This window comes from Argentina silus, assembly GCF_951799395.1.
Source record: "Argentina silus genome assembly, chromosome: 19".
NCBI lineage: Eukaryota > Metazoa > Chordata > Actinopteri > Argentiniformes > Argentinidae > Argentina > Argentina silus.
In genome coordinates, this window is record NC_139673.1 from 2,487,378 (window position 1) to 2,511,362 (window position 23,985).

At 49.1% G+C, this 23,985-nt stretch overlaps 1 protein-coding gene across 4 annotated transcripts in view; it reads right to left on the bottom strand.

Moving 5' to 3' along the window:
• Window positions 1–23,985, bottom strand: part of fhod1 (formin homology 2 domain containing 1) — a 53,153-nt gene that overhangs the window by 8,024 nt on the left and 21,144 nt on the right. The window contains exons 4-16 of one of the 4 annotated variants that reach the window (XM_083691356.1): window positions 18,807–18,874; window positions 18,329–18,434; window positions 17,170–17,264; window positions 15,559–15,670; window positions 15,207–15,301; window positions 14,897–15,040; window positions 13,767–14,215; window positions 11,360–11,470; window positions 9,149–9,232; window positions 7,133–7,183; window positions 5,048–5,214; window positions 2,647–2,748; window positions 1–937 (exon numbers count right to left, since the gene is read on the bottom strand). The exon at window positions 1–937 is cut by the window's left edge and continues 28 nt beyond it. In XM_083691356.1, the coding sequence (XP_083547482.1) occupies window positions 1–937; window positions 2,647–2,748; window positions 5,048–5,214; window positions 7,133–7,183; window positions 9,149–9,232; window positions 11,360–11,470; window positions 13,767–14,215; window positions 14,897–15,040; window positions 15,207–15,301; window positions 15,559–15,670; window positions 17,170–17,264; window positions 18,329–18,434; window positions 18,807–18,874 (2,521 nt within the window). Of the gene's footprint in view, window positions 938–2,646; window positions 2,752–5,047; window positions 5,215–7,132; window positions 7,184–9,148; window positions 9,233–11,359; window positions 11,471–13,766; window positions 14,216–14,896; window positions 15,041–15,206; window positions 15,302–15,558; window positions 15,671–17,169; window positions 17,265–18,328; window positions 18,435–18,806; window positions 18,875–23,985 lie in introns of all 4 variants that reach the window. The other 3 variants (XM_083691355.1, XM_083691357.1, XM_083691358.1) reach the window with 3 other exon arrangements.

Consider the following 23,985-nt stretch of genomic DNA (forward strand, 5'->3'; position numbering starts at 1 on the left):
GACTCAAACAGGTGCTCCAGCTTGGCCGTGTCCACCGTGACCTTATCCAGCGACGCCCACACCGTGCCCCGGCCAAACTTACACTTCCTGGGGCTGTCCGGCTGCTTCAGCTCCTTCCAGAACAGCTTCACCGTCTTCCTCTTCTTAGCAAAGGCTGGGTCTGGGGCCTGGGAGGAGGAGGAGGAGGAGGGGGGAGGAGGGGGAGCACCAGGAGGAGGCGGTGGAGGAGGAGGGCCTCCTCGTGGGCCAGGCGGGGGTGGAGGAGGGGGGGGAGCCATCCCCGGGGGAGGTGGTGGAGGAGGAGGGGGGGGTGGGATGCCTCCCAGGCCTGGTATCGGCGGGGGAGGAGGGGGGATGCCTCCCCCGTTGGTTAGACCCGCGTCGAAGGTGTCCATGTCCAGCACGTCTATATCCTCCTCCTCCATGAGGTCAGAGAAGTCCAGGTCTTTGATGCGCAGGGCCCTGGAGCTGGGCTGCAGCTGCTCCCAGGCGTCCCCCTGGCCGTGGTCCCGGGCCAGGGGCGTCATCAGGGTCTTCTCCAGGCTGCGAGCGTGCGTCTCTGCGTCGATGCTGTACTGCGGACGCACGCGCCGGCTGGCCTGCTGCTCCTCGGCCAGCCTGGCGCGCGCCGCCTGGGCCGTGCCCCCCAGACCCTCCAGCTCCGCCCGTCTGGAGCTGCTGTCCTCGCTGGGCGTGCTCTGCAGGGCGTGGCGGGCATGGAGGGAGGACAGGCGGGCGGCCACACTGCTGCCGCGGTCCCCGGCCTCGCCGGAGGCGCTGTCCTCCCCCTCCTCCTCTTCTTCTGTGGCGGTGCCTGACGGGCTCTTTAGAGGTCCTCCAGAGGAGTTGGTGTAGAGCATGTCCTGCAAGAACTTCCTGTCGTTGGAGAGGATGCTGCGCTGCTCCACTGCACTGCCCTGGCGCTGGACAGTGCCACCTACAGGACGGGAGGAGAGAGGACAAATCTAAACCATGTACTCTCAGCGGGACATTCAACATCACTTTTCTATACGTTACACACTTTGTCAACTAATTACAAGTGATCCAGTGACGCAACCTTTAGACAAAATACTGCAACTCATACATGCAACTGTCCTGTACTCTTACTTGTACACATGCACACAATACTGCAAAACTCACAATTATGATACACACATATTCTCTCTTCATAGTTTACATTAAGTACGTAACAGAAGAGAATGGCAGTCAGTGAACCCTTCCAGCTTACCTCTGAGCAGGCCAACATGTGAGCGCACCCCACCGGTTCCACACGCTACCATGCTACAAGCTTTCTGAGCTAGTCCTGCTATCCCTGTCTGTCTGAGCTACTGTAGTTACCACAGACTGTCCTTCTATCCCTGTCTGTCTGAGCTACTGTAGTTACCACAGACTGTCCTTCTATCCCTGTCTGTCTGAGCTACTGTAGTTACCACAGACTGTCCTTCTATCCCTGTCTGTCTGAGCTACTGTAGTTACACCAGACTGTCCTTCTGTCCCTGTCTATTTGAGCATTAGACCCACCTCAATGCTGCAGGCAGCCTAGACTCTGCCTCTCTACTGTTGCGCGTTCCCTGTCATTCAGCCAGATAAGAACAGGAAAACGGAAAGGAGATCCTCATCTGCTACTTTAAACAGTTTACATGTCTGCCCCTCTAAAGTGGACCATCCCTGCTGGGGCCATGGGGCCTGTTTAGGACCGGCTCATTTGGCCCAGGGCCACAGGAGAGGGGGAGATGGGATCTGACCTGACAGTCTTCAAAGCCAAATACAATGAAAATATTTTGGTTTGAAATTAGCTACTGGATGTGAGGGTGAGGGTTCTGTGAAAGATAGAAGTCTCTAAAAGGACAAAAGGCATTCAATCTATTTATGAATGATGGTGAACTACAGTTGGGACAAAAAAAATATTTTCCCATTACTGTGGACATAAAACCCAGTATTTTCATGTTTAGTCTAAATCGAGTCAGTCCAAAAACAGAGCGTGATTTGCGGGCGGTTATGACGCCTCTCTTTTCCCTGATAAATCTGAAGGTTGGGGCTTTGGATAGTATCAAACCACACCTCCAAAAAACAAATCACGTTCTCAGTTGCATTTTTTGAAAATGAGGAGGAGGAAAATCAAGGCGAAACCAGCCAGTGCAGTCCCTCATTAAATGTTGTGGCCAATCCCCTCAGAGTTCCACCCACTACATGTTCTGGTATCTCCGTGTCTTTGTACCATGACTTAGTGAAGGTTTTCAAACACGCTTGTCTTCCTCCAGCTCAACAAAAACAAACAATGTTTGTACTTTAGGCACAAGGTCCCGCCAACTGGGAGACACTGCCTAACGGGTATGAGGACGCAGTACACAGTACAGACAGCCTGAGCCCAGTGGTGAAGATGGGTAAAGAGATTACAATCATTACTGCTGCTACTGACACTACACCCCTATGCACTACTATTGTTACTGTTTTATTATTACTGTATTATATTGTATTGTTGATTTGTTAATTGTTGTTGACTGTTGTTGATCGAGGAGCGAGATCCCAAAGAATTTTTGTATGTGACAAATACAATTTGATTTGATTTGAATAAAATGTGATTTGAGGATGAACAGGCAGAGTCAGAGAGAGGAAGCGGAGGTGGAGAGGAATATGATCTCTTGCCTGGTTCATTATCGGCGGCCTGTGTGTCTCTGTTTCCTGGCTGCTCCAGGATGCTCTGGGTGGGGCCACTCTCTCTGGAGACCTGGCCCGTGGACTGGGGCTCTGCTGGGGCACAGACACAGACACAATTAGACTACAATCTAGACTGAATAAACTACATTACCAATCATTTATAACTGAATTTCCATTTCAAATGCTCATTTCCATTTCAAACACTCATCATGCCAGGGTATTTGAGAGCAATTCCCCCCCAGACAGTCTCCAATTCACGTCAATATGAAAAGCCTTCTGCCCTCCTCTGCCAAGGACCTTTTCACTACTTGTCTCCCTGGGTCTTGTGTGTGTGTGTGTGTGTGTGTGTGTGTGTGTGTGTGTGTGTGTGTGTGTGTATGTGTGCGTGCGTGCATATGGGTTCGCTACAGCGAGGGATAGGGGGAGAGAGAGAGAAAGAAAGTGAGTGTGTGTGTGTGTGTATATGTGTGTGTGTGTTAAAGTGAAAGGGTGTGTGTGTATCTGTGTGTGTGAACACTTGGGGGGGGGGGGGGGGGGGGGGGGGGCAGTTTCTGGGCCTCCATCTCTTCATTTCCATCTCTTTGGCGCTGACAGAAAGGCTTTCAGCGGGCAGCGCCACCACTGTGCCAGCCTGCCAGGCTTCCTGAGTCACGCAGGGGTCTGGGAGACTTCATGGGAAACTACAGCCTCTTACTTTCATCTGGTGGCAGGGCTGGGGGAGATGGCCTGGCACGGTGACAAGGCCTGCCAGTCCAGAGGCCAGGTGGGCTAAAGCCCTGGCCCTCTGTGATGTGTTTATGTAATATACATGGTTTTTTTAAAATATGTTTTTAGGGCATTTCTGCTTTATTGGGATAGAGACAGTAGAGATTGACAGGAAGGATGGGTGAGAGAGAGGAGGGATGACATGCAAGATGTCGAGGGTCGGAATCGAACCAGGAACCTTGCGATTACGTGGTATGCGCATTAGTGTGCTACGCCACCAAGCACCCCCATGTAATATGCATGTTTGATAATCGATTCAAAATGGCTTCTGAGGAGAATATTCATGTCATTCTGTTTTGGATCGTTCTGACTGGGACTCAGTAGGAGTCCGTGGATGAAAGGGACCCCCCGGTGAAATGTGTATATCGCTAATCGTGGACGTCAATGAAACCGTTTAGCCGTACGAGATGTGCATGAATTGAACATTAAAGTGAGCGGTAGTTCACCAGTCATAACCTTCCTCCTGAAAGGCAAAAGCGATCTGGGATCAGATTAACCGTCCTATAATACTAACCTTAACCTTCACAGGGAGGTAAACAACATCTGACCCTGTATCAGTTGTAAAAGGGAATGCCAGCAGTACTATTCTACTATAGCATTGCACCTCTGTGCCAGCCGGTTTGAGGCCTAGGATCTTTAATGAGCTTGTTGTGGCCTGGGATGGTCCAGTGGTCCAGCACCACGGCCTACAGTGAACACATATGCCCCATGTCGGCATGGGATCGAAATCCGGCCCATGCCCTGCTGACAGACCCTCTCCTCCTTACTCCCCTGTCTTTCTTCACCATCTCTATCCAATCAAAATTAAAATTCTAAGAGTGGGACTGCCCCAAAAATAACCTTCATAATGAGCTTGTTGAGGCTCTCATTTCATTTCATCTGTCTAGCGAGCAGGACAGGACGTTCTTGTCTTCCACAGCAGGTGGGGTGGGTTACGTAAGAGCCCTGACCCGGTGTGACCCGGGAGGACCCAGGTTGGGCTCGGCCGCGGGGCTCGGAGGCAGCGCCCGGGGGTGTGTGTCATCGACGGAGCCTAATCGTTCATGACACACACTGACACGTACACACGACTGGAGCGTCTGTGTGCGTCATGATGAGAATGTGTTTGGGGAGGGGAGGGTCAGAGGTCAAGTTGTGGCGTGGGGCCCGGACTCAGACATGGGCTAATCTGTCCTCTCTCCAACCCCACTAATAGAAGAGTCCTCTACACAAATGGTGTGGATAAGAATACACAATCTGTCCCAATCCTCTAGGGAAGCTACCTTTCCTCCTCTCTGTTAAAGTCAGCATATTTCTATAACATATTAAATATTCTAATCCTGTAGCATCTCTTTGATAGACCTGTCTATAGTGTGTTCTTGTGTGGGTCGAGACTTAGTCTTAAGAGGCTTACTTACATCGTCTCCATTTACCAGTGAAAGAACCACATAATATGAATTTCCCCTAAAAGCCTTTTTCAACTTTACAAAATCCCTTCTGGTCCAGTAATTCACCGTAAAGTGAAGGAGATGAGGAGAGGGAGCCATTACAGCTGATTAGGACACCTCCAGAGAATGAAGCCTCCCGAGTGGGGGTCGATAGGGGCCTACAGGTGGTGGGTCCGGCTGGGGCTGCGGTACAGTACCTTCAGGGGGGGGGCTGGGGCTGCGGTCTGCAGGTGACGACTCCACGGCCTGCGGAGGGACTACGATCTCGTCCTGGGACGGCGTCTGTTCCAGGGGTTTGGTGCCGTGGGGTGACTTCCTCTTCTTCTCCCACTGCTTGGCTGCCAGGCTGCGCAGGAACGTGTCACTGCAGGGGCACAGGGGAGGAAACTGAAGGTGATTGAGCCGTAATGGCGGGGCAGTGGGCACCATTTTGGGGCATGGCAAAAGAGAACAATCACAGAGAACCCCCGCGAACACCCCATTGATCTAAGCAGTGATTTAGGAGAGATAAATGAGAGAGAGGTACTTTCAGAGCCCCCATATATACAGAAATAAATCACATTTAAAAACCTCTCAAAACCCAAGGTTGATACCATGTCATCAACTTCAGAGGCCGTCATAAAGTAGCCTTGCCGCCACCGCAGAGTTAACACCCCACTCACGTCCCGCCACAGATATGCACCCCGCGCTCTTGGAGGTCAACCCCCCCCCCCCTCGTCCCACAGCACAACCCCTCGCCAGCAACACCAGCCAAGCTCACCAGCACAGCACAGCACACAACCCCCCCCACCCCCCGACACACACACACGCAGTCACACACACGCACCCGCTCACGCAGTCACACACACTCACTCGCACTCACTCGCACTCGCACTCGCACACACACACACACACACACACACACACACACACACACACACACACACACACACACACACACACACACACACGCCCCAGTAACCACAGGCTGCACACCACCGGAGCCCAGGAGAGAGTCTTCGGGGGGGGCTACTGGAAACAGAACAGCCCCCCTGGATTACTCCCATCCATCACTGAGATTTATGACTTTAATCATCTCTCTGAGTATGTATGGGGGACTGAACCATATGACATTCTCTGTAACTCAGCCACAACTGAAGGGAGCAGTCCGATCCTTCCAGAGAGAGGCCTCAGCGACATGCCTGATTAATTATTGATTAATGGATTATTGATGGGAGCAAATCACTTCGCATGCAGTTGTGCCACTCTGAACACATGTGACAGGCCTACAGTTTAACAGTGACTCCTTCAAAAAAAATAAAACATGTCTACCTCACAAAAGCAAACCATATTAGTCTACCATGCTGGAGGCATCATTTGATTTAGCCCCTCTCATTGTGGCAGAACACCCAGAAGATTGAGAGTGGCTGTGGGATGGATGTGTGGTAGGAGAGGCTGGTGGAGGTAGATGCACAGAACGGAATCAGGAACGGAGTCAAACGCGTGTGTTCCACACCATTCCGTGCTTGATACCATTCCTCATCCCATTCATCACAACGAGCCCGTCCTCCGATTCCTACCTCCACCAGCCTCCCTTGGTGTGTGGAATGGCTGTGGTCCCGCCCTGCACCACCACAAAATGACTACCGTGGAAGACTAGCTCTGCTAAGGTATGTGAAGCGTATAATCTGCTGTAAATGACTCATGCTTTATATGTACGGCTACGATCAGGCATAGTTTGGATGTCCATGTGAAAGGAATGTTTGTGTTTTGTGGTGGTAGTGCTGCTAGAGGAATTGTAAAATTCTATTCTAGTTCAAGATTCCATTCCATTGTTTGGATTTCGACCAATGGCAGGTGATCTCAGAGAGTGTAGCAAGAAACAATGGGTATTGTTTGAGAGATATTTTTGTGCTCGATCGTTTCTTTTGGTTTGGATTGAAAATCAAACGAAAATTGTTACTGATTCACCATCTAAATCATCCATCTTATATGACATGCGCTTGTTGTCACGTAGTGAATCTTGAATCTTTATTTCCAGTGAAATCTGTGGTTTGAAGCAATTACAGTAAATCAATTCATGTGCAAAAATCAAGTAAAACTGATTGGTTGAACAGGCTTGGATCACACCACACCATTAACAGCAATACACCATTTCAACACGTCTGACAAGCAACACACACCAAGACCCCAGGAAGCAGCAGTCTCCAAGCAGGTGGCCCTTGTGAGCCACCGTCACTTCCCAGCATGCAGCAGGAGCTCGCTGTGGGGCTCCGTCACCATAGCGACCAGACCATACTTACTCATAGTTCCTCAGGACGGGCTTGTCTGTGTTTACATTACAATCGTCAGGGCTGGGGAGAGACACCGCATATACAAACTTACTGTACTGGCAAGACCACCACACACAGTACAGACCACCACACACAGTACAGACCACCACACACAGTACAGACCACCACATACACCTTCTGGGTCACTTACACTGGAACTGTCTGCTAACATTCAATTTAGCACCTCGTTGGGTCTAATGAGCAGCATCAAATAACTGAACGTTGAACTCGAACCTGTGAGTTGTGCATCGTGTCAAAGTCCACACATTGTATCCTAATCATCATCATCATCATCATCAGAAATGACTCCCTGACTCTATAGACTCTTTTGATACCAAAGGGGGAGAAGAGTGAGATGAGAGTGAGAGGAAAAGACAGAAACAAATACAGAAACTGGAAAAGAGGGGAGGAAAAGAGGAGAGGAAAAGAGGAGAGGAATGTAGAAACGGGCAAAGCGGCGCTTCAGAAGAGCACCGGGCACTTCTCTCCACTGCTCCACCTGTCGGCAGGACCTCCACCTCTAAACCACGCGACCCTCCGTGTCTCCATCAGCAGAATGTGATAGACGCAGATACAGAGCCTGATAAATACGTCAAGCTGCTTGTTCCAGACAAGACGATTCCAGACAAAAAGCATCTTAGGTAAGGCTCAGGTGAGGCTCAGGTGAGGCTTAGGTAAGGCTCAGGTAAGGCTTGTACAGGTGTCTGTTCGGACGGAGAGAACTTGTTGCTTGTTGTCATGAAGATTAGATAGACACTGTCTAAACAGTGTAGCGTGGCGTGGCGTGGCGCCCCCCCCCTCCCCCCTCCATCTCTCATTCCTCTAAATGACTAACTATCATAATGATTTAAAATCACAACAGCACCTCCAAAAGCCACATTCTTTGGCCGTGGCGAGGTTGCTCTACCGAGCGGCCGAGGTGCCGGCCTGGTGAGAGGGAGCGCTGTAAAAGGAGAGAGGTTTGGAGAGCAGGAATGTTGGAGGCCACAGCAGCAAGGAAAGAGATTAGGACCGCAGCCAAACATTATGAAGAAGGAGGAGGAGAGGAGGAGGAGAGGGAAACACACGTCAGAGAAACAGACAGACAGAGGGGGGGGGGGGGGGGGAAGGAGAGAGAGGGAGGGAGGGAGAAAGAGAGTTGGAGAGTTAGAGAGAGAGAGAGAGGGGGGGGGGAGAGAGAGTTGGAGAGAGAGAGAGAAAGAGAGAGAGGGAGGGAGGGAGGGAGGGAGGGGGGGAGAGGCTGATGAGATTAGAGAGAGATAAGCAATAAAGAGTCAATAAAGAGTACTGATCTATTGAGTAAACTACTTAGGAGTAGGACACGATGACTTAAAAGCCAAGTGGATAAAGGATAAATGTTGATGCGAGGAGACTCAATATTTCAGTTACCACATCAACATAACTCCACTTTCAACAGCCTCTAATACGTCACCATCCATGGCTGCCCGTCTAAAACTCCAGAGGAACACAAATCTCATTGTCAACCAAAAAAAACAAAAAAAAAAACAATTGTAGACACAAACTATCTGACATAATGTTATCAACCTTTCACTCACAAACTGGTCAAGTTTTTCTGTCCGGCTAGCTTGGTGACATGTAACCATAGAAGGCAATACACAAAGTTACTATGCTCTACATTCATAACCATCACCTCTTATAATAAAAATGTTTTTCCATAATGCCAAACTGAGACAAAAGTAAATATTACGTCCCTGTTTGCTGCTCCCAAATGTGTCATCAATTGATGTCATTAAAAAAAACAAAAACACTTTTACGAGCAGCACAACGAGCAGACAATTAATTTCCAGTCATTAAAATTTCGCGACTTTTTTTATTTTTTTTATGAATTTCTCTCCTTTCCTAATAATTCTAGAGAATTCTAGAACTCCATAGAACCTAATTTCTAGAGTGACCCCTAGCAGGTAGAATCCCTAACCCTAACCCTAACCCTGTCCCCTGGGAGAGGAGGTTCAGTACGGTACTCACTTAAAGCTTCTGCTCTCCGTCTTCAGCTGCTGCTCCGGGACTGTCTGCTGCTTCTCAGGGGCTGACGCTTGTGAAGGAGACGGGCTATGGAGGGACGGGAGGGGAACACACACAGGCACACACACAGGCACACACACACAGACACACACACACAGGGGGAGAGTGTGAGGGACAGCCAAGGCGGTAGCACAGAGAAGCAGCTTCAGCGCCTTGTCTCCAAACAACACTGTTTCCTGTCAGTCCTGTCCACTGAGACTGCAAAACAAGTGGGGGTGTAGAGTGTGTGTGTGTGTGTGTGTGTGTGTGTCTTGCCTTCTCTTCAGCACTGCACAGTTTGAGTCTTTTTTTCCCCCCAGTGTGTGTGTGTGTGTGTGTGTGTTCCAACATTATGTCACTCACAGTGGTGGGTGTGCTTGTGTCTGTACGCGTCACCGTCTCCCTCCCCACTAAACGCTGAGCGATGGAGACGCTGAGCGATGGCCTGTCGCCTCTCAGGACCAGGACGTTTTAGCTCCATTTCTAGACCTCATAAACAATGTTAGCCTAGCGTCTAGCCTCTCCACGGGGGCCACGCCAAATTCCCTGAATTTCAGCACGGCAGAAAATCGTTTGAATGGTTCTCAAAAGGCTAAAGCTAAACGCAATAATACTTCTTGTTTATTTAGACTATGAAGCAAACATAAGTTTACTGTTGAATACAGCGAACGTATTGATGTTAACTGTCCTGAGTGTTATTGGCTTTCAGGGCTGAAAATGGCTGAAATGACTGAAGCAGCTAAAACAATGATGAAAATAGCAGCCCGGGACAGAGCGGTTGGTGTGCCATAATGACAACAGCAGGTTGTTTGTTGGTGTCTGGGAGCTGTCCAGAACCACAGCAACACATTTAGTCACATAGGCACTTCTGAGAACGTAGTACTGTATCATGGCAGACTGCAGTGTCAACAGATTTTACATTTTTTACGGGGGTGGTGAAGGGAGTGGACACCATATCTGCCAAGAACAGTCAAGGTGCAGTGAAATGTAATAAATAAATAAAAATGTAATAAAACAGACACAAAATAGGAAATATATTACCTATAGATTTCAGGATAAATGTATCCCCCCCCACCCCCCCAAAAAAAAGAAAAAAAAGAAGAGAGTACTAAAATTTGTGTACTTCAAACTAGAAATAGATTGCATCCCTGGAACTAAAGTAGTTTTGCGCACTTCCAAACAACCTTACTCTGTTCTAGAACCCAGATTACAATTCTAGAACCCTGTGTTCTAGAACCCAGACAGCATTACTGGAACCCGTCCTCCGCTTAGGACCTCTCGGCCAGTCTGACATCAGCTCAGAGAAAGGACGGACTGAAGTGGTTTTCACCAGAACCGCCAGAGTGTGGAACGAGGACAGAACAGTGTACAAGCCCTCTTCAGTGTTCAACAACACTAATCCTGTCCTTTCAAAAGGCTCCTTTAATTAGCCAGAGCCCCGGCTCTGCTCTCACCACTCTTTAATAGGGCCGTGCCGCAATGGAAGAGATGTTACATTGCCAGTGGAAGCAGAGAAAAACAGTGGCAATTTGTGTGTCGCCGTCATTGAAATGGGGGTCGTGCGTTGTTCGTTCTGACACACGGGTGGAGCGAGGGAACCTTCAGACGGAAGGAGACGTGGACTCCGGCATGCTGATTTGCCATACCGCAAGAACTACAGAACAACTATAAACAAAGTCAAACCTATTTTGAGGTGTTCGCATATTAACACATATTATAAACACACATATTAACACAGGCCAATACTAGGATTAGGGTTTAGTCTTTGAGGAGCAGGTGCCTCTAGGACAGGAGGCTACAGGATACCCAGATCAAACGGCAGATGTGAGTATGAATCTGTGAGGTGTTACAATGTTAGTGGCTTCGTCTCAATGGCTGCTTCCTTTCCTTGTGTCCTTTCCTTTGTGGTCACCGATCTGGCAGGACATGACCGGGACAGGCTAAGCTGTGTGCTGAGGCCTATCCGGTCCTTTCATCCATCAGTGGTCCCAATACAGTCGGAACCAGGAGTTCTCATGATGTTTTGTCATGATGTCAGGATAAATCTAAGAAATTGAATTCTATTTCTGTGGGATCCCACATGGAAAGTAAACACAGGAAGGAAGCCATGGAGACGCAGCCTGTGGGTGAGTGAGAGAGGTCAGAGGTCAGAGGTGACGGATGGGAGGAACAGACCTGCCGGAGGCTGCAGAGGGCTCCTCACTGATGGACCCCTTCTTGTTAAACAACCTGGACCTTCTAGACAACCCCAGAGCAGACATGTGATGGCTGAGGAAAGAGCGCCCCCTAGTGGATCCACCAGGAGGGTGAGAGAGAGAGAGAGAGAGGGAGGAAACAATGGGTGTTAGATGAGAAAGGAGGGTTAAACACCAACCCAGAGAGAGAGAGAGAGAGAGAGACACACAATACCAGCAATCAGTCTAGAGGAAAGAATAGCATCCCACAAACCCCAAATCCATAAAAAGGCATGCATGAGGGAGATGAATAAGAGAGAGAAGAAAAGGTAGAGAGATAAAAATGGAAACCCCCGTCCTGCTGCTGTGTGTAAACAGTCTGGCCCGTCGCTAAAGTACATCAAATGTCGGACAGAAAAGGACACGTTCTTCCAACGCGACAAAGCAACATGAGGCGAATCAAACAAAGCATCTGCAGTCCTCAGGCTGAGCGCACAGGAAGACCAAGCAGTCAATCTGCTGAAGCTGCAAAAAAACAAAAAAAAAGCATAAAGAAAAAAACAGTCCCAGCAATCTGTGGTGACGTTTCATAGAGAAGGCCAGGGTACCGAGCCGGTGAATGAACCCTGGGCTTTACCATCTCTAATGATGGTTGATGAGATGAAACGTGAGACTAATGTCACACACACACACACACACACACACACAATCCACACACACACAAATACACACACACACACAATCCACACACACACACACAATCCACACAATCCACACAATCCACACACACACACACAATCCACACACACACACACACACAATCCACACACACACACACACACACAATACACACACACACACACACACAATCCACACACACACACACAATCCACACACACACACACACACAATCCACCCACCCACCCACAATGAAACTGATGAGACTGTCAGACAGAAACGAACTCCACAAAACTAGGTCCACTTTGTGGTCGCCCAGAGCCCCAACATGACCGACAGCCACTCGTACACGGCTCTCTGAGAGGAGAATTCCTGTAGGTTGAACTAAGAGAAGAGCGGTTTCCAAATAAAACATTTGCACTCCACTTCTGCACGAGGCCAGTCAGCTGAATAAAATGTTTTGCTTTGGCCCGGGTCTATACTTGGAAAGGAACGTAGCAATCTGGGCAGTTTGGGAGGGGAAGCCTGCCAGCAGACATCTCATACCTGTCCAACACATCCTTCCTCGGACGTAACCGGACCAACCTGAGGTGAAGTGGACCTCCTCTACAGACACAGCCGGTTCAGAACCTTGGCTATGTTCACGTGTGGTGGAGGTAGAATGGGTTATGTTCTGAAGACTTCCTCTAACATCTAGGGTAGTGTACTGAAACGTAGTAGAAGTGACTACCATCATATCTTTTTTTAAGGTTATTTTTTTTTGAGTGGGGCAGGATGATATGTCAGCAGGGCACGGGCAGGATTTGAACATGGCGACATATGTGTGCCCTGTAGGCCATGGTGCTAGACCACTGGACCGCCCCAGGCCGTGGTGCTAGACCACTGGACCACCCTAAGCCACAAGCACCTTCATATCTTGGCTGAGGGTATATGAGTATACAGAACCTTCTAGTGTCCCTGTGGGAGCAGAGCTGTTGGTGGCAGACTGATACCAGTCAGACAGGCGGTAACACAACATGCACCTCCCTCCACACACACACACACACACACACACACACACACACACACACACACAAACACACACACACAAACACACACGTGCTGGAGAGATGAGACTACAGCTAAAGCTGTTTATCAGGACTGGAAACATGCTAATCTCACAGTCTATTGAACTACCAGAACTGGACAGGTAACATCCACCTCACTTCTAGTCACCAGCATGAACCAAAGATATCATTTGTATTAAAGGAGCAGAGCATCGCTCCTGCGTCTGTCTGTTAGAGTGAGTCTGAATGGTGCTACCACTCCTCATAGGAACAATGTGTCGTATTGAGCTTCTGTCCTCCTGTATAAACAGTCACAGATTGACTGGAGCTGAATAGATGACTGTTTTCTCTACCGCGGTACAACCACAGGAGGGGTCAACACTGGGGGAGAGTCTGAGTCAGCAGCTCGTTCTATCGCTACACTGCCCCCCAGAGGAAGAAGAGGCACACTGCAAGCTGAAAATACATGGAGCGCAAGAGCAAACGAAGTAGATCGGATGGGATTCATCGCATCGGGCAAAGAGAGACTGAACCTAGCTGTATATTCCTCTGATTGTTTCCATGCAAGTGGACATGCTAAGATCAAGAGCATTTTAATCTTGGACATGCTAAGGAGCAACTGCAGTGAGGCCATGCACGGGTGGCGAACAGACAGGGCCACTGAAACGAATCCTCCACACTTACGGGCTCTTGGGCTCCTCAGAGGGCGTTGGAGAGGGGGACGGTGAGGCTGCAGTACCGTTGCTGGTCCCAGGGGGCGGTATAGGAGAGGATCTCTGTGATCCCGAGGGGCTGGAGGTGGGGGTGAGGGGTGAGGGGGTACGTGGCTCCGAGGACAGGGGAGAGGTGGTCCTGCTCAGAACCGTTGGGGGGCTCTGTGAGGAGCAGGTGGAGGATGGAGAGAATAGGGAGGAGGCGGAGGACAGAGAGAGAGGGGAGAGGGAGGACAGAGAGAGAGGGGAGGAGGAGGCAGAGAGGGTGGAGGGAGAGCTGGAGGTAATGTCCGTAGTCGCAGTTGATGACCGGCGGCTCCTCCTGCCCTCCTGCTCGCTGGCCGCGGCCTTCCGCCTCTCCTTCCGGACGTTAGAGTTAGACACCTCGTCCATCACTCCATCCTCGTTCTTCAAAGCCGTCTGCACACAGAGAGAAGAGTCAGAGAGCTTCACAGATCAGCTACGCCGCCTCGGATAAAAGGATCAGCTGAACGGCGTATATTATGATGTCCTACAGAATAGAGCGCAGCTGCAGAAAGTGTCTGTACCCAATACTCAACACACCTCAACATGTTATTAAAGCATGATCAACCTCACATCTCTATCAAGAACATGACCTTATCCTCTCCCAAACTCCAAACGCCTTTAACCTTGTTGTTGGACATTGAATACAGTACAGTGTATGTTTACCTATAACTACCTTGAATATATATATATATTATTACCTCGTGTGTGTGTGTATATATATATATATATATTATTATTATTATTATTACCTCGTATATATATATATATATATATATATTTTATTACCTCATATATGTATTATTATTATTATTATTTCCTCGTATATATATATATATATATATATATATATATATATATATATTATTACCTCATATATATATTATTATTATTATTATTTCCTCGTATATATATATATATATATATATATATATATATTTTATTACCTCATATATGTATTATTATTATTATTATTTCCTCGTATATATATATATATATATATATATATATATTATTACCTCATATATATATTATTATTATTATTATTTCCTCGTATATATATATATATAAAATTACCTCGTAGACGGTGAACTGGCGTTTGAGCTCCGGCTCTGTGCCCTTGCTGCTCATGTGCCTCTGCATGATGTGCTCCATGCCCTGCTGCTCCAGAGAGTCCGCCATGTCGTAGAACGAGTCCTGGTCTGGCAGCGCCGCCAGCGTCTGGGGGAGTCCACGGACAGTCAATCAATCAATCAATCAATCCATAAAACAATCAATCACATTTTATCAGCTTTTCCCCCCAAAAAAACATTAGTGGTAAGCTGCGGTTAATAGCAACCGAGGGTTTAACCTCCAGAGGTTTTAAGAGGGAAAAAAAGATCCTAACCTTGTTGATGAGGGTCATCGTGAAGATGAGGAGCTCGGTGTCTGATCCGTTCTTCTCCTCCAGGATCCCAGTCAGGTACATCCAGGGCTTCACGCCTTGACAACAAACACATAAACAGTCAGTGATGTCTGACACACACACACACACACACACACACACACACACACACACACACACACACACACACACACACACACACACACAATCTCATCGTGTCAAATGCCTCATACACGCAATCAAGGCCTAGTTGACAGCAAGCCCTGGCCTTATCACTTGGCAATGTGGATCTCTGTGTGTGTGTGTGTGTGTGTGTGTGTGTGTGTGTGTGTGTGTGTGTGTGTGGCTGGCCTACCTCTCTTGCCATCCACAGTGTTGACAGCCTGGATGAGCAGAGGGCTGTTGGACTCTGTATACTCCACAAACACTATCAGCAGCTTCAGAGCTGTCTTCACCACCAGACGAGACTGAGGACAGCACAGTGAACACCGACAGTTACACTCCGCCGCCACTAGATGGCGATCACACACCTCAAACACGGCTGTGGGCCGACATCGTCCAATGACAACAATGGGCAGTGTGCAAAGCAGCTCAGTTTTCCCGGTGACAACTCCGTGAGACGGGATCGTTGTATCCATGGCGAATCCAATTTGCATAATATGTGAAATTTACAATTGCGTAACGGCTGCATTTACCAACCGGCACTGTCACATACAGCACACTGAACCTCCTTTCTGTTCCTCAACAGTGACACTGTCTTGCACAATCCAGAGTTCTCCGTCAGAACGTGTTCTACCTTTACTGTAAACACAGAGTCCACTTCCACATCTGCTGCTTTCACTTCTCTGTTAGGGAGAGGTGAGACAGGAAAGGATGCTATTCTCTATCCTGTCGGTTAGAGGCTGGTTAACCAAGCTGATGTGGTCTCATGAGTAAAGACAGTCTGTGTGTGTGTGCAGTACCAGTCAAAAGTTTGGACACACCTTGCCAAGAGTGTGCAAAGCTGTCATCAAAGCAAAAGGTGGCTACTTTGAAGAATCGGAAATATAAAACATATTCTGGTTTGTTTAACACTTTTTTGTTTACTACATAATTCCATATGTGTTCCTTCATAGTTTTAATGTCTTCAATATTAATCGACAATGTAGAAAATAATAAAAATAAAGAAAAACCATTTAATAAGAAGGTGTGTCCAAACTTTTGACTGGTACTATATATATATATATATATATATATATATATATATATATACACTGGAGTTGTGTGAGGAGCTTCTACTGGACATGATGACATGAAATTCGATTATACTTTATAATCTGTTTATAGTCTGTTGGCGCCGAAATGTGTTTTGCATCACATGCTCCAAGGTAAGAAGTACTTGGTGAAAGGCCAGAGACACATCAACAAGCACATTGCTTCAGTCAGTCGACTGGTCAGCCATTGCACATTGTCCCAATCATATTGCACAAGCCATTAGTTCATAGCTCCCTAGTCAGTTAGCCCACGGCCCCTCCGGTCCCCACCCTCAACCCACATCGCACAGCCCTTTTAAATACAGAAGCACAAGGGAATCCATCAGGTCTCATAGTCCCCTGGTCAGTTAGCCCACGGCCCCTCCGGTCCCCACCCTCAACCCACATCGCACAGCCCTTTTAAATACAGAAGCACAAGGGAGTCTAGCAGGTCTGTACCGTTGTCATGTGACCATGGCACGCTGTCCCTTGTGTTTGTGACACGTAGCCGCAGTGGCTCAAATCTTGCCTTCATCTCCATGAACGCTAACGTCCCAAGTCTCTGTCTGCTTGACACGGACGTATCATTTATCCCAAACTTTAAATAGGCACACGGTTCTAAAGTAAGCATTTATTCGGTCCAGTGGTGCTGTGTGTTATTGTGTTGCGACTGGCTGATGCAGTGAGTGTGTAACCGTTCGTGGTCAATGGTGGTCATGTTCCGGTTTGCTCACCAGGCTTCCACTGAGGGTGTAGAGCCACTGGACGGTCTCGTTGTGGTTGATGACGCCATTCATCCCATCCACAAACAGCATGATCTGGCTGAGGGCTGGAGGGAGGGAGGGAGGGGGGAGGAAGAGAGAGGGAGGGAGGGAGAGAGAGAGAGGGAAGGAGTGAGAGGGAGAGAGAGAGAGAGAGAGAGAGGGGGGAGAGAGAGGGAAGGAGTGAGAGGAACGCAGGGAGGGAGGGAGGGAGGCAGGGAGGGAGAGAGAGAGAGAGAGAAAGAAAGAAAGAGAGAGGGGGAGAGAGAAAGAGGGAAGGAGTGAGAGGAACGCAGGGAGGGAGGGCCGCAGGGAGGGAGAGAGAGGGGGGGCAGGGAGGGAAGGAGCGAGAGAGAGCAGACCAAGAGCGGGTTTAATCAACAGAAGCATCCAGAACCAGCAGGGTAATGTAGGTGTCAAGCCTAATCCAGCTCTCACAGTGCTGCTGATTCTGTCCTGCCACTCTGCGGTCTAGTGAAGTCAGCGGTGGGACACTGCAGTGTAATCCTGGTGTGTGGAAGCTTAAGATAGAGGGAGATATAAAACCCTGGGTTTCACTTTCCACCCAGAGCGGTCGGGCTTTCATTGCACCATAAGTGGCCCTCTGCACAGTCTGCACACTAGCACAGCTTCCAGCTTCCAGCTTCCAGCGGCTCTGCTGTTGACTTTGGCATGAAGAGAGGAAAAGCAGGAACACATGCACACATCCACTCTCTTCCTCTCCTCTCGTCCTCTCTTCTCTTCTCCTCCCCTCCCTTCCCTTCTCTCCTCTCCTCCTCTCCTTCCCTCCCTTCCCTTTTCTCCTCTCCTCTCCAATTCTCTCCCCTCCCCTCCCCTCCTCTCTCCACCCGGCCTCTCCTATCCCCCCCCCCCCCCTCCCCTATCTATACCCATCTCCCTCCATCCACCCACAATGCATCAGAACCCCAGATGAGGCAGTGAGTTCCCCCCCCCCCGGTGCTGAGTGGTCAACTATTCAGTGTGTACCAAGTGTGTGAAGTCTCCTTAGTGGACGTCCTGCGTTATGCATTAAGACAGATCCAAGCACGTTTGAATCTAGCTGATGAATGAATGAGGACAGAGATGATGTCAACACATGATGTTCTCCTGTCTATTACACTGCAGGTCTGACCTCTCAGGATGTAGTTCTGGTAGTTGTGGTCTGCCTCAGCCCCGACCTTGATGAAACATGTCAGCCCTTCAGAGTTCACAAACTCCGGGACGAGGTCTTTGTCATCCTACAGGACACACATGGACGATACAGTTAGAAAGACGGTCATTGACATGAACAACCAACTCATTCCCTCCACAAACTCCATGGAGAAACCCATGATTTATGACTGAATGGAAGAGATGCGGGATATCAGAGGACAATTACGAGGCACTGTATATCCTTCATCTCTGAAGTGATCTACAATAATTACGTCTCTGTCATGGCTGGTATCTGTTTGTTCTCTCGCTGTGTGTGTGTGTGGGCGTGTGTGTGTGTGTGTGCGTGTCTCTCTCTCTGTGCGTGTGTGTGTGTGTTGTGATGTCGGTCTTGTCTTGTGATTTCGTGTTCTTAAGTGGATAAATACTGTAAAGGTTAAATACAATTAAATAAAATATACCTGGAAGAGCTGCTTCAGGGAGAACAGGGAACGGCGGAGCTCAGGTCCATGGGAGTTGTACAGCTTTTCTGAAAAAAAGGGAGATTAAAATAACACGCTTAATAACAGTGCCCAAATGATGACGGAATGTGCATAATCTAATCATCATACTGTAGCAATCATCCAATTATCATCGGCCCATGTTTAAGGTGATATGGAAATGCACGCGCAAGGCACTCATGTGGGACACAGTTAAAAGCCTGTATCAAAAGGACAAGTGATTACATTTAAAAATGCTCCCAACAACAACAATCTGCAGTACACATTGTTCCTCGTTGCCATTGACTTCCATCTTCTCCATGAATCCATCTCAGTGACGAGCTGTGTAGAACCTCTTCACTTCTACTTAACGGACCTCGAGTGTCGTCCTGCAGCGAGCCGAGCTCAGTTCAAAGTGCTGAGCGAGCGGTTTCCACACAGACGGTAGGACAGAGGGATGAGAACGACCCTCGTCCCGTCTAAACAACTGTCACAAAGATAATAACATGTAGCAGCGGTTACACACACCGCCGGGGCATCAGTGCGCACACACGCACACGCACACGCGCGCACACACACACACACACACACACACACACACACACACACACACACACATACACACGTACACGTGCACACACGTCACTGCAGGCGTGGCCTCGGCCCATAAACCAAGCCTGGCTTCCTAACACCGCTCACGCCCACCGTCAGTCACCATGGACACCAACCACCTCTAAACACTCCATGATGACATCAGAGGGGACTACATGTGTGTACCGTTGACTGCTCAGTTAGGAGATTTATTTGGCTATTTAAAAGGCTACTACTGTATATCAGATCATAGCAATATAACAATACATAACAACTGTTTCCATCTGCGCAGTTTCAACGATCTGGTTTTACCACCCTGCCCGTCACCTTTCACCAGAATGACGTTACAATATTATGCCAACAACATCCTCACGAGCCGTAACTGATCGGTTCAACAAGCTAAAAGGGGAGGAAGATCAAAACCCCCGGCACTAAACAACGTCCCTTTAAATCAGAAGACGACCGGTGGGATTTTCCATAACGGAGTGTAAATATTTCCTGTTTGTTCCTCCTCTGTGCGGCCGCAGTCCCGCTGGTCTTTGTTGTCAGTATCGAGGTTGACGTGGGAAAAGAGGGGAATTGAGCGCTGGGGTTAAATAAAAATAAAACAATAAAAAAAATAAGAACACATTCGTGAGATAGCAAACTAGTCTATAGTACCAATAAATATTTACGACAGAGGAATGTTAACGATGACGGAACGAAGTTGGAATGTTAACTATGCTGGAAGTATGACAGCTCAACCACCGCCCTTTCACCATGCTTGGTTGAACACTTATTTAGTAAACTAATTAATTCTGAGCTCTCTCAGTAGACCGCAAAACTCTCAGGGCATCGTGTACATCGTGATGACACAGAATGAGCCTCGGTGAGAACAACACACTGTAGTTATACTGTAGTTATACTGTAGTCGCTAGTCAAGATACAGCTCAGCTTGGTGGAGGTGCTCCTCTATCTGTCCAGGAAACGTCACAACAACATGCAAACCTTTGATACATTGAACACTGCTCCTGATAACAGAAGAGCAGGACTCAGCAGAGGAGTGTTTGTGTACCGTGGGTTGCACATCCGGCCAGGAGGGAGTAGACTCCACATATAGAGGACCGTAGCCTCCCAGCCAGGGCCTTAGGAAGGAAGGAAGGAAGGCAGGGCGGGGGGGCAGCCATGCAGGGCGGGGGGGGCAGCCATGCAGGGCGGGGGGGGCAGCCATGCAGGCCAGGGAGGGTTCATCAGAGTTGGGACACAACCTCCGCTAGACTAGGCCCCCGCTAGACTAGGCCCCCGCTAGGCTAGGCCCTCGCTAGGCTAGGCCCCCGCTAGACTAGGCCCTCGCTAGGCTAGGCCCCCACTAGACTAGGCCCCCGCTAGGCTAGGCCTCCGCTAGACTAGGCCTCCGCTAGGCTAGGCCTCCGCTAGACTAGGCCCCCGCTAGGCTAGGCCTCCGCTAGACTAGGCCTCCGCTAGACTAAGCCCACGCTAGACTAGGCCCTCGCTAGGCTAGGCCCCCGCTAGGCTAGGCCCCCGCTAGGCTAGGCCTCCGCTAGACTAGGCCCCCGCTAGGCTAGGCCCCCGCTAGACTAGGCCTCCGCTAGACTAGGCCTCCACTAGACTAGGCCCCCACTAGACTAGGCCTCCACTAGGCTAGGCCCCCACTAGGCTAGGCCCCCACTAGGCTAGGCCTAGCCTACATCACAGCTACAGAACTGTGACGGTTACACAGTTACTGGCGGTTACACGGCCAGGGACAGTCAGGGACGGCCAGGGACGGTCAGGGACGGCCAGGGAAGGTCAGGGACAGTCAGGGACGGCCAGGGAAGGTCAGGGACAGCCAGGGACAGTCAGGGACAGCCAGGGACAGCCAGGGACAGCCAGGGACAGCCAGGGACAGCCAGGGACTGGGGACGGCCAGGGACAACAGGCAGGGGAGATTCCACTCTCCACGGAGAACTAATTGTCAGTTTGAATTTGAGTTCTCACGCCTGTTTATGTATCTGTCTATTTTGGGTCTTCCTTAAAAACAAACACAGTGTCACGTTCGTTGAGGAAGGATAGGATTTGGCCTCTGGTACAGAACACTGTTCTGTTGAAGGCTTAATCCATCCCCACCAAAATGTTCATAATGTTCACTAAGAATGAAGTCCCAATCATCTCCCTAGCCATCTCCCCAGCCATCTCCAGTCCCAGCGCCAGCCCCAGTTCCAGCCATATCCAGACTCAGCCCCAGTCCTAGCCATATCCAGACCCAGCCCCAGTCCTAGCCATATCCAGTCCCAGTCCTAGCCATATCCAGACCCAGCCCCAGTCCTAGCCATATCCAGTCCCAGTCCTAGCCATATCCAGACCCAGCCCCAGTCCTAGCCATATCCAGTCCCAGTCCCAGCCCCAGACCCAGCCATCTCCAGTCCCAGTCCCAGTCCCAGCCATCTCCAGTCTCAGCCAGCTCCAAGCCTCTCCTTCCTCCTGCTGTGTCTGTGCCTGTTCCTGTCTACTGGCTGGGGCAGCAAGTCTCTCTTCCTCCTGCTGTGTCTGGGACAGCAGTAGGACATCCATCCCAGATCCCAGATCTCACATACACCAGGCTAGCTCCAGCCCTGATGACTTTACCTACTACTGCTACTACTGCTGCTATTACTGCTACTACTACTGCTACTACTGCTGTTACTACTGCTGTTACTACTGCTACTGCTACTACTGTTACTACTACTACTGCTACTGCTACTACTACTACTACTACTGCTACTACTGCTACTACTACTACTGCTGTTACTACTGCTACTACTACTACTACTGCTACTACTGTTACTACTACTACTGCTACTGCTACTACTACTACTACTACTGCTACTACTGCTGTTACTACTGCTACTACTACTACTACTGCTACTACTGTTACTACTACTACTGCTACTGCTACTACTTCTACTACTGCTACTGCTACTACTACTACTGCTACTACTGCTGTTACTACTGCTACTACTACTACTACTGCTACTACTACTACTGCTGTTACTACTGCTACTACTACTACTACTGCTACTACTGTTACTACTACTACTGCTACTGCTACTACTGCTACTACTGCTACTGCTACTACTACTGTTACTGCTACTACTACTGCTGCTACTGCTACTACTGCTACTGCTACTACTACTACTGCATACTCAGAAATATGGAGAGACACAGTTGGAGTCACTGGACAGTTTGCTATGCTGTAAATAACAGGCATCCTGTAAACGGACATTGTGGTCCTGTAGAACCTTCAGGCTCACGCACTGAAACAGACACATGAGAAACAATCAAACAAATGAACAGTCAAACTCAACGGTTGTTTGACTTCAGTGCAGTGGGATGGCAGGAGGGAATGTGGCGGGGCCCGCAGTGAGCACCAATACGTCTGGTCTGCACACCATCGAATACTACACCCTCCCAGAGAGAGTACGTCTGGTCTGCACACCATCCAATACTACACCCTCCCAGAGAGAGTACGTCTGGTCTGCACACCATCCAATACTACACCCTCCCAGAGAGAGTACGTCTGGTCTGCACACCATCGAATACTACAGCCTCCCAGAGAGAGTACGTCTGGTCTGCACACCATCCAATACTACACCCTCCCAGAGAGAGTACGTCTGGTCTGCACACCATCCAATACTACACCCTCCCAGAGAGAGTACGAGGCCTATATTAAATATATAAAGGGATTAAATTCCTGAGGGGTGATTAATAGCTTGTCATTACTTGGTGGAGCCAGAGTACGAAATGGGGAAGGATTGAGCAGTGACCAGTTTGGGTTGGAATAGGCTTAGTTGTTGTTCCTATTGCTTTGACGACCGGTGGTCTGTCACTATGACAGTCATGTGCTGTGTTTACTGCGAGTGTGTGTGTGTGGTGTGTGTGTGTGTGTGTGTGTGTGTATGTATGTGTGTGGCCTGCCATCATCATCCCCTTTCCCCTCCCCTCCTTGTGTGTGTGTGTGTGTGTGTGTGTGTGTGTGTGTGTGTGTGTGTGTGTGTGTGTGGCCTGCCATCATCACCCCTTTCCCCTCCCTTCTTGTGTGTGTGGAGGCTGCCATCACCCTCCTTCCCCTCTGTGTGTGTGTGTGTGTGTGTGTGTGTGTGTGTGTGTGTGTACGGCCTGCCATCTCTCTCCTAGCAAGCAACAGTGATGTATGTCCACAGGGGGAAGGAAGGCAGGCTGGGGGGGTTAAAGTGCTACTATATGACAGCCTATACTATACCACAGGGGGCTGTTCTATATAGATAACACACTCTACACACATCATATTGTGTCTCCGAGGACAACACTAATGTTAGGAAGGAGACAAATGAAAAGATCACAGACAGACGCACGCGCACGCACACATACACACACGCGCACATGCGCACACACACACACAGCCTGGGTGGTTATCAGGAGGGCAGCAGGCAGGATGTTCCCGACCAAATAAACACACAATTTAAAAAAAAAAAGAAAAAAAAAAGAAAAAGAGGACACGAAGAGAGATTAACGTGCAGATCCTAGAACAACGAACACCTTCCTTTAGCCTGCTTCCTCCTAGCCAGACACACAA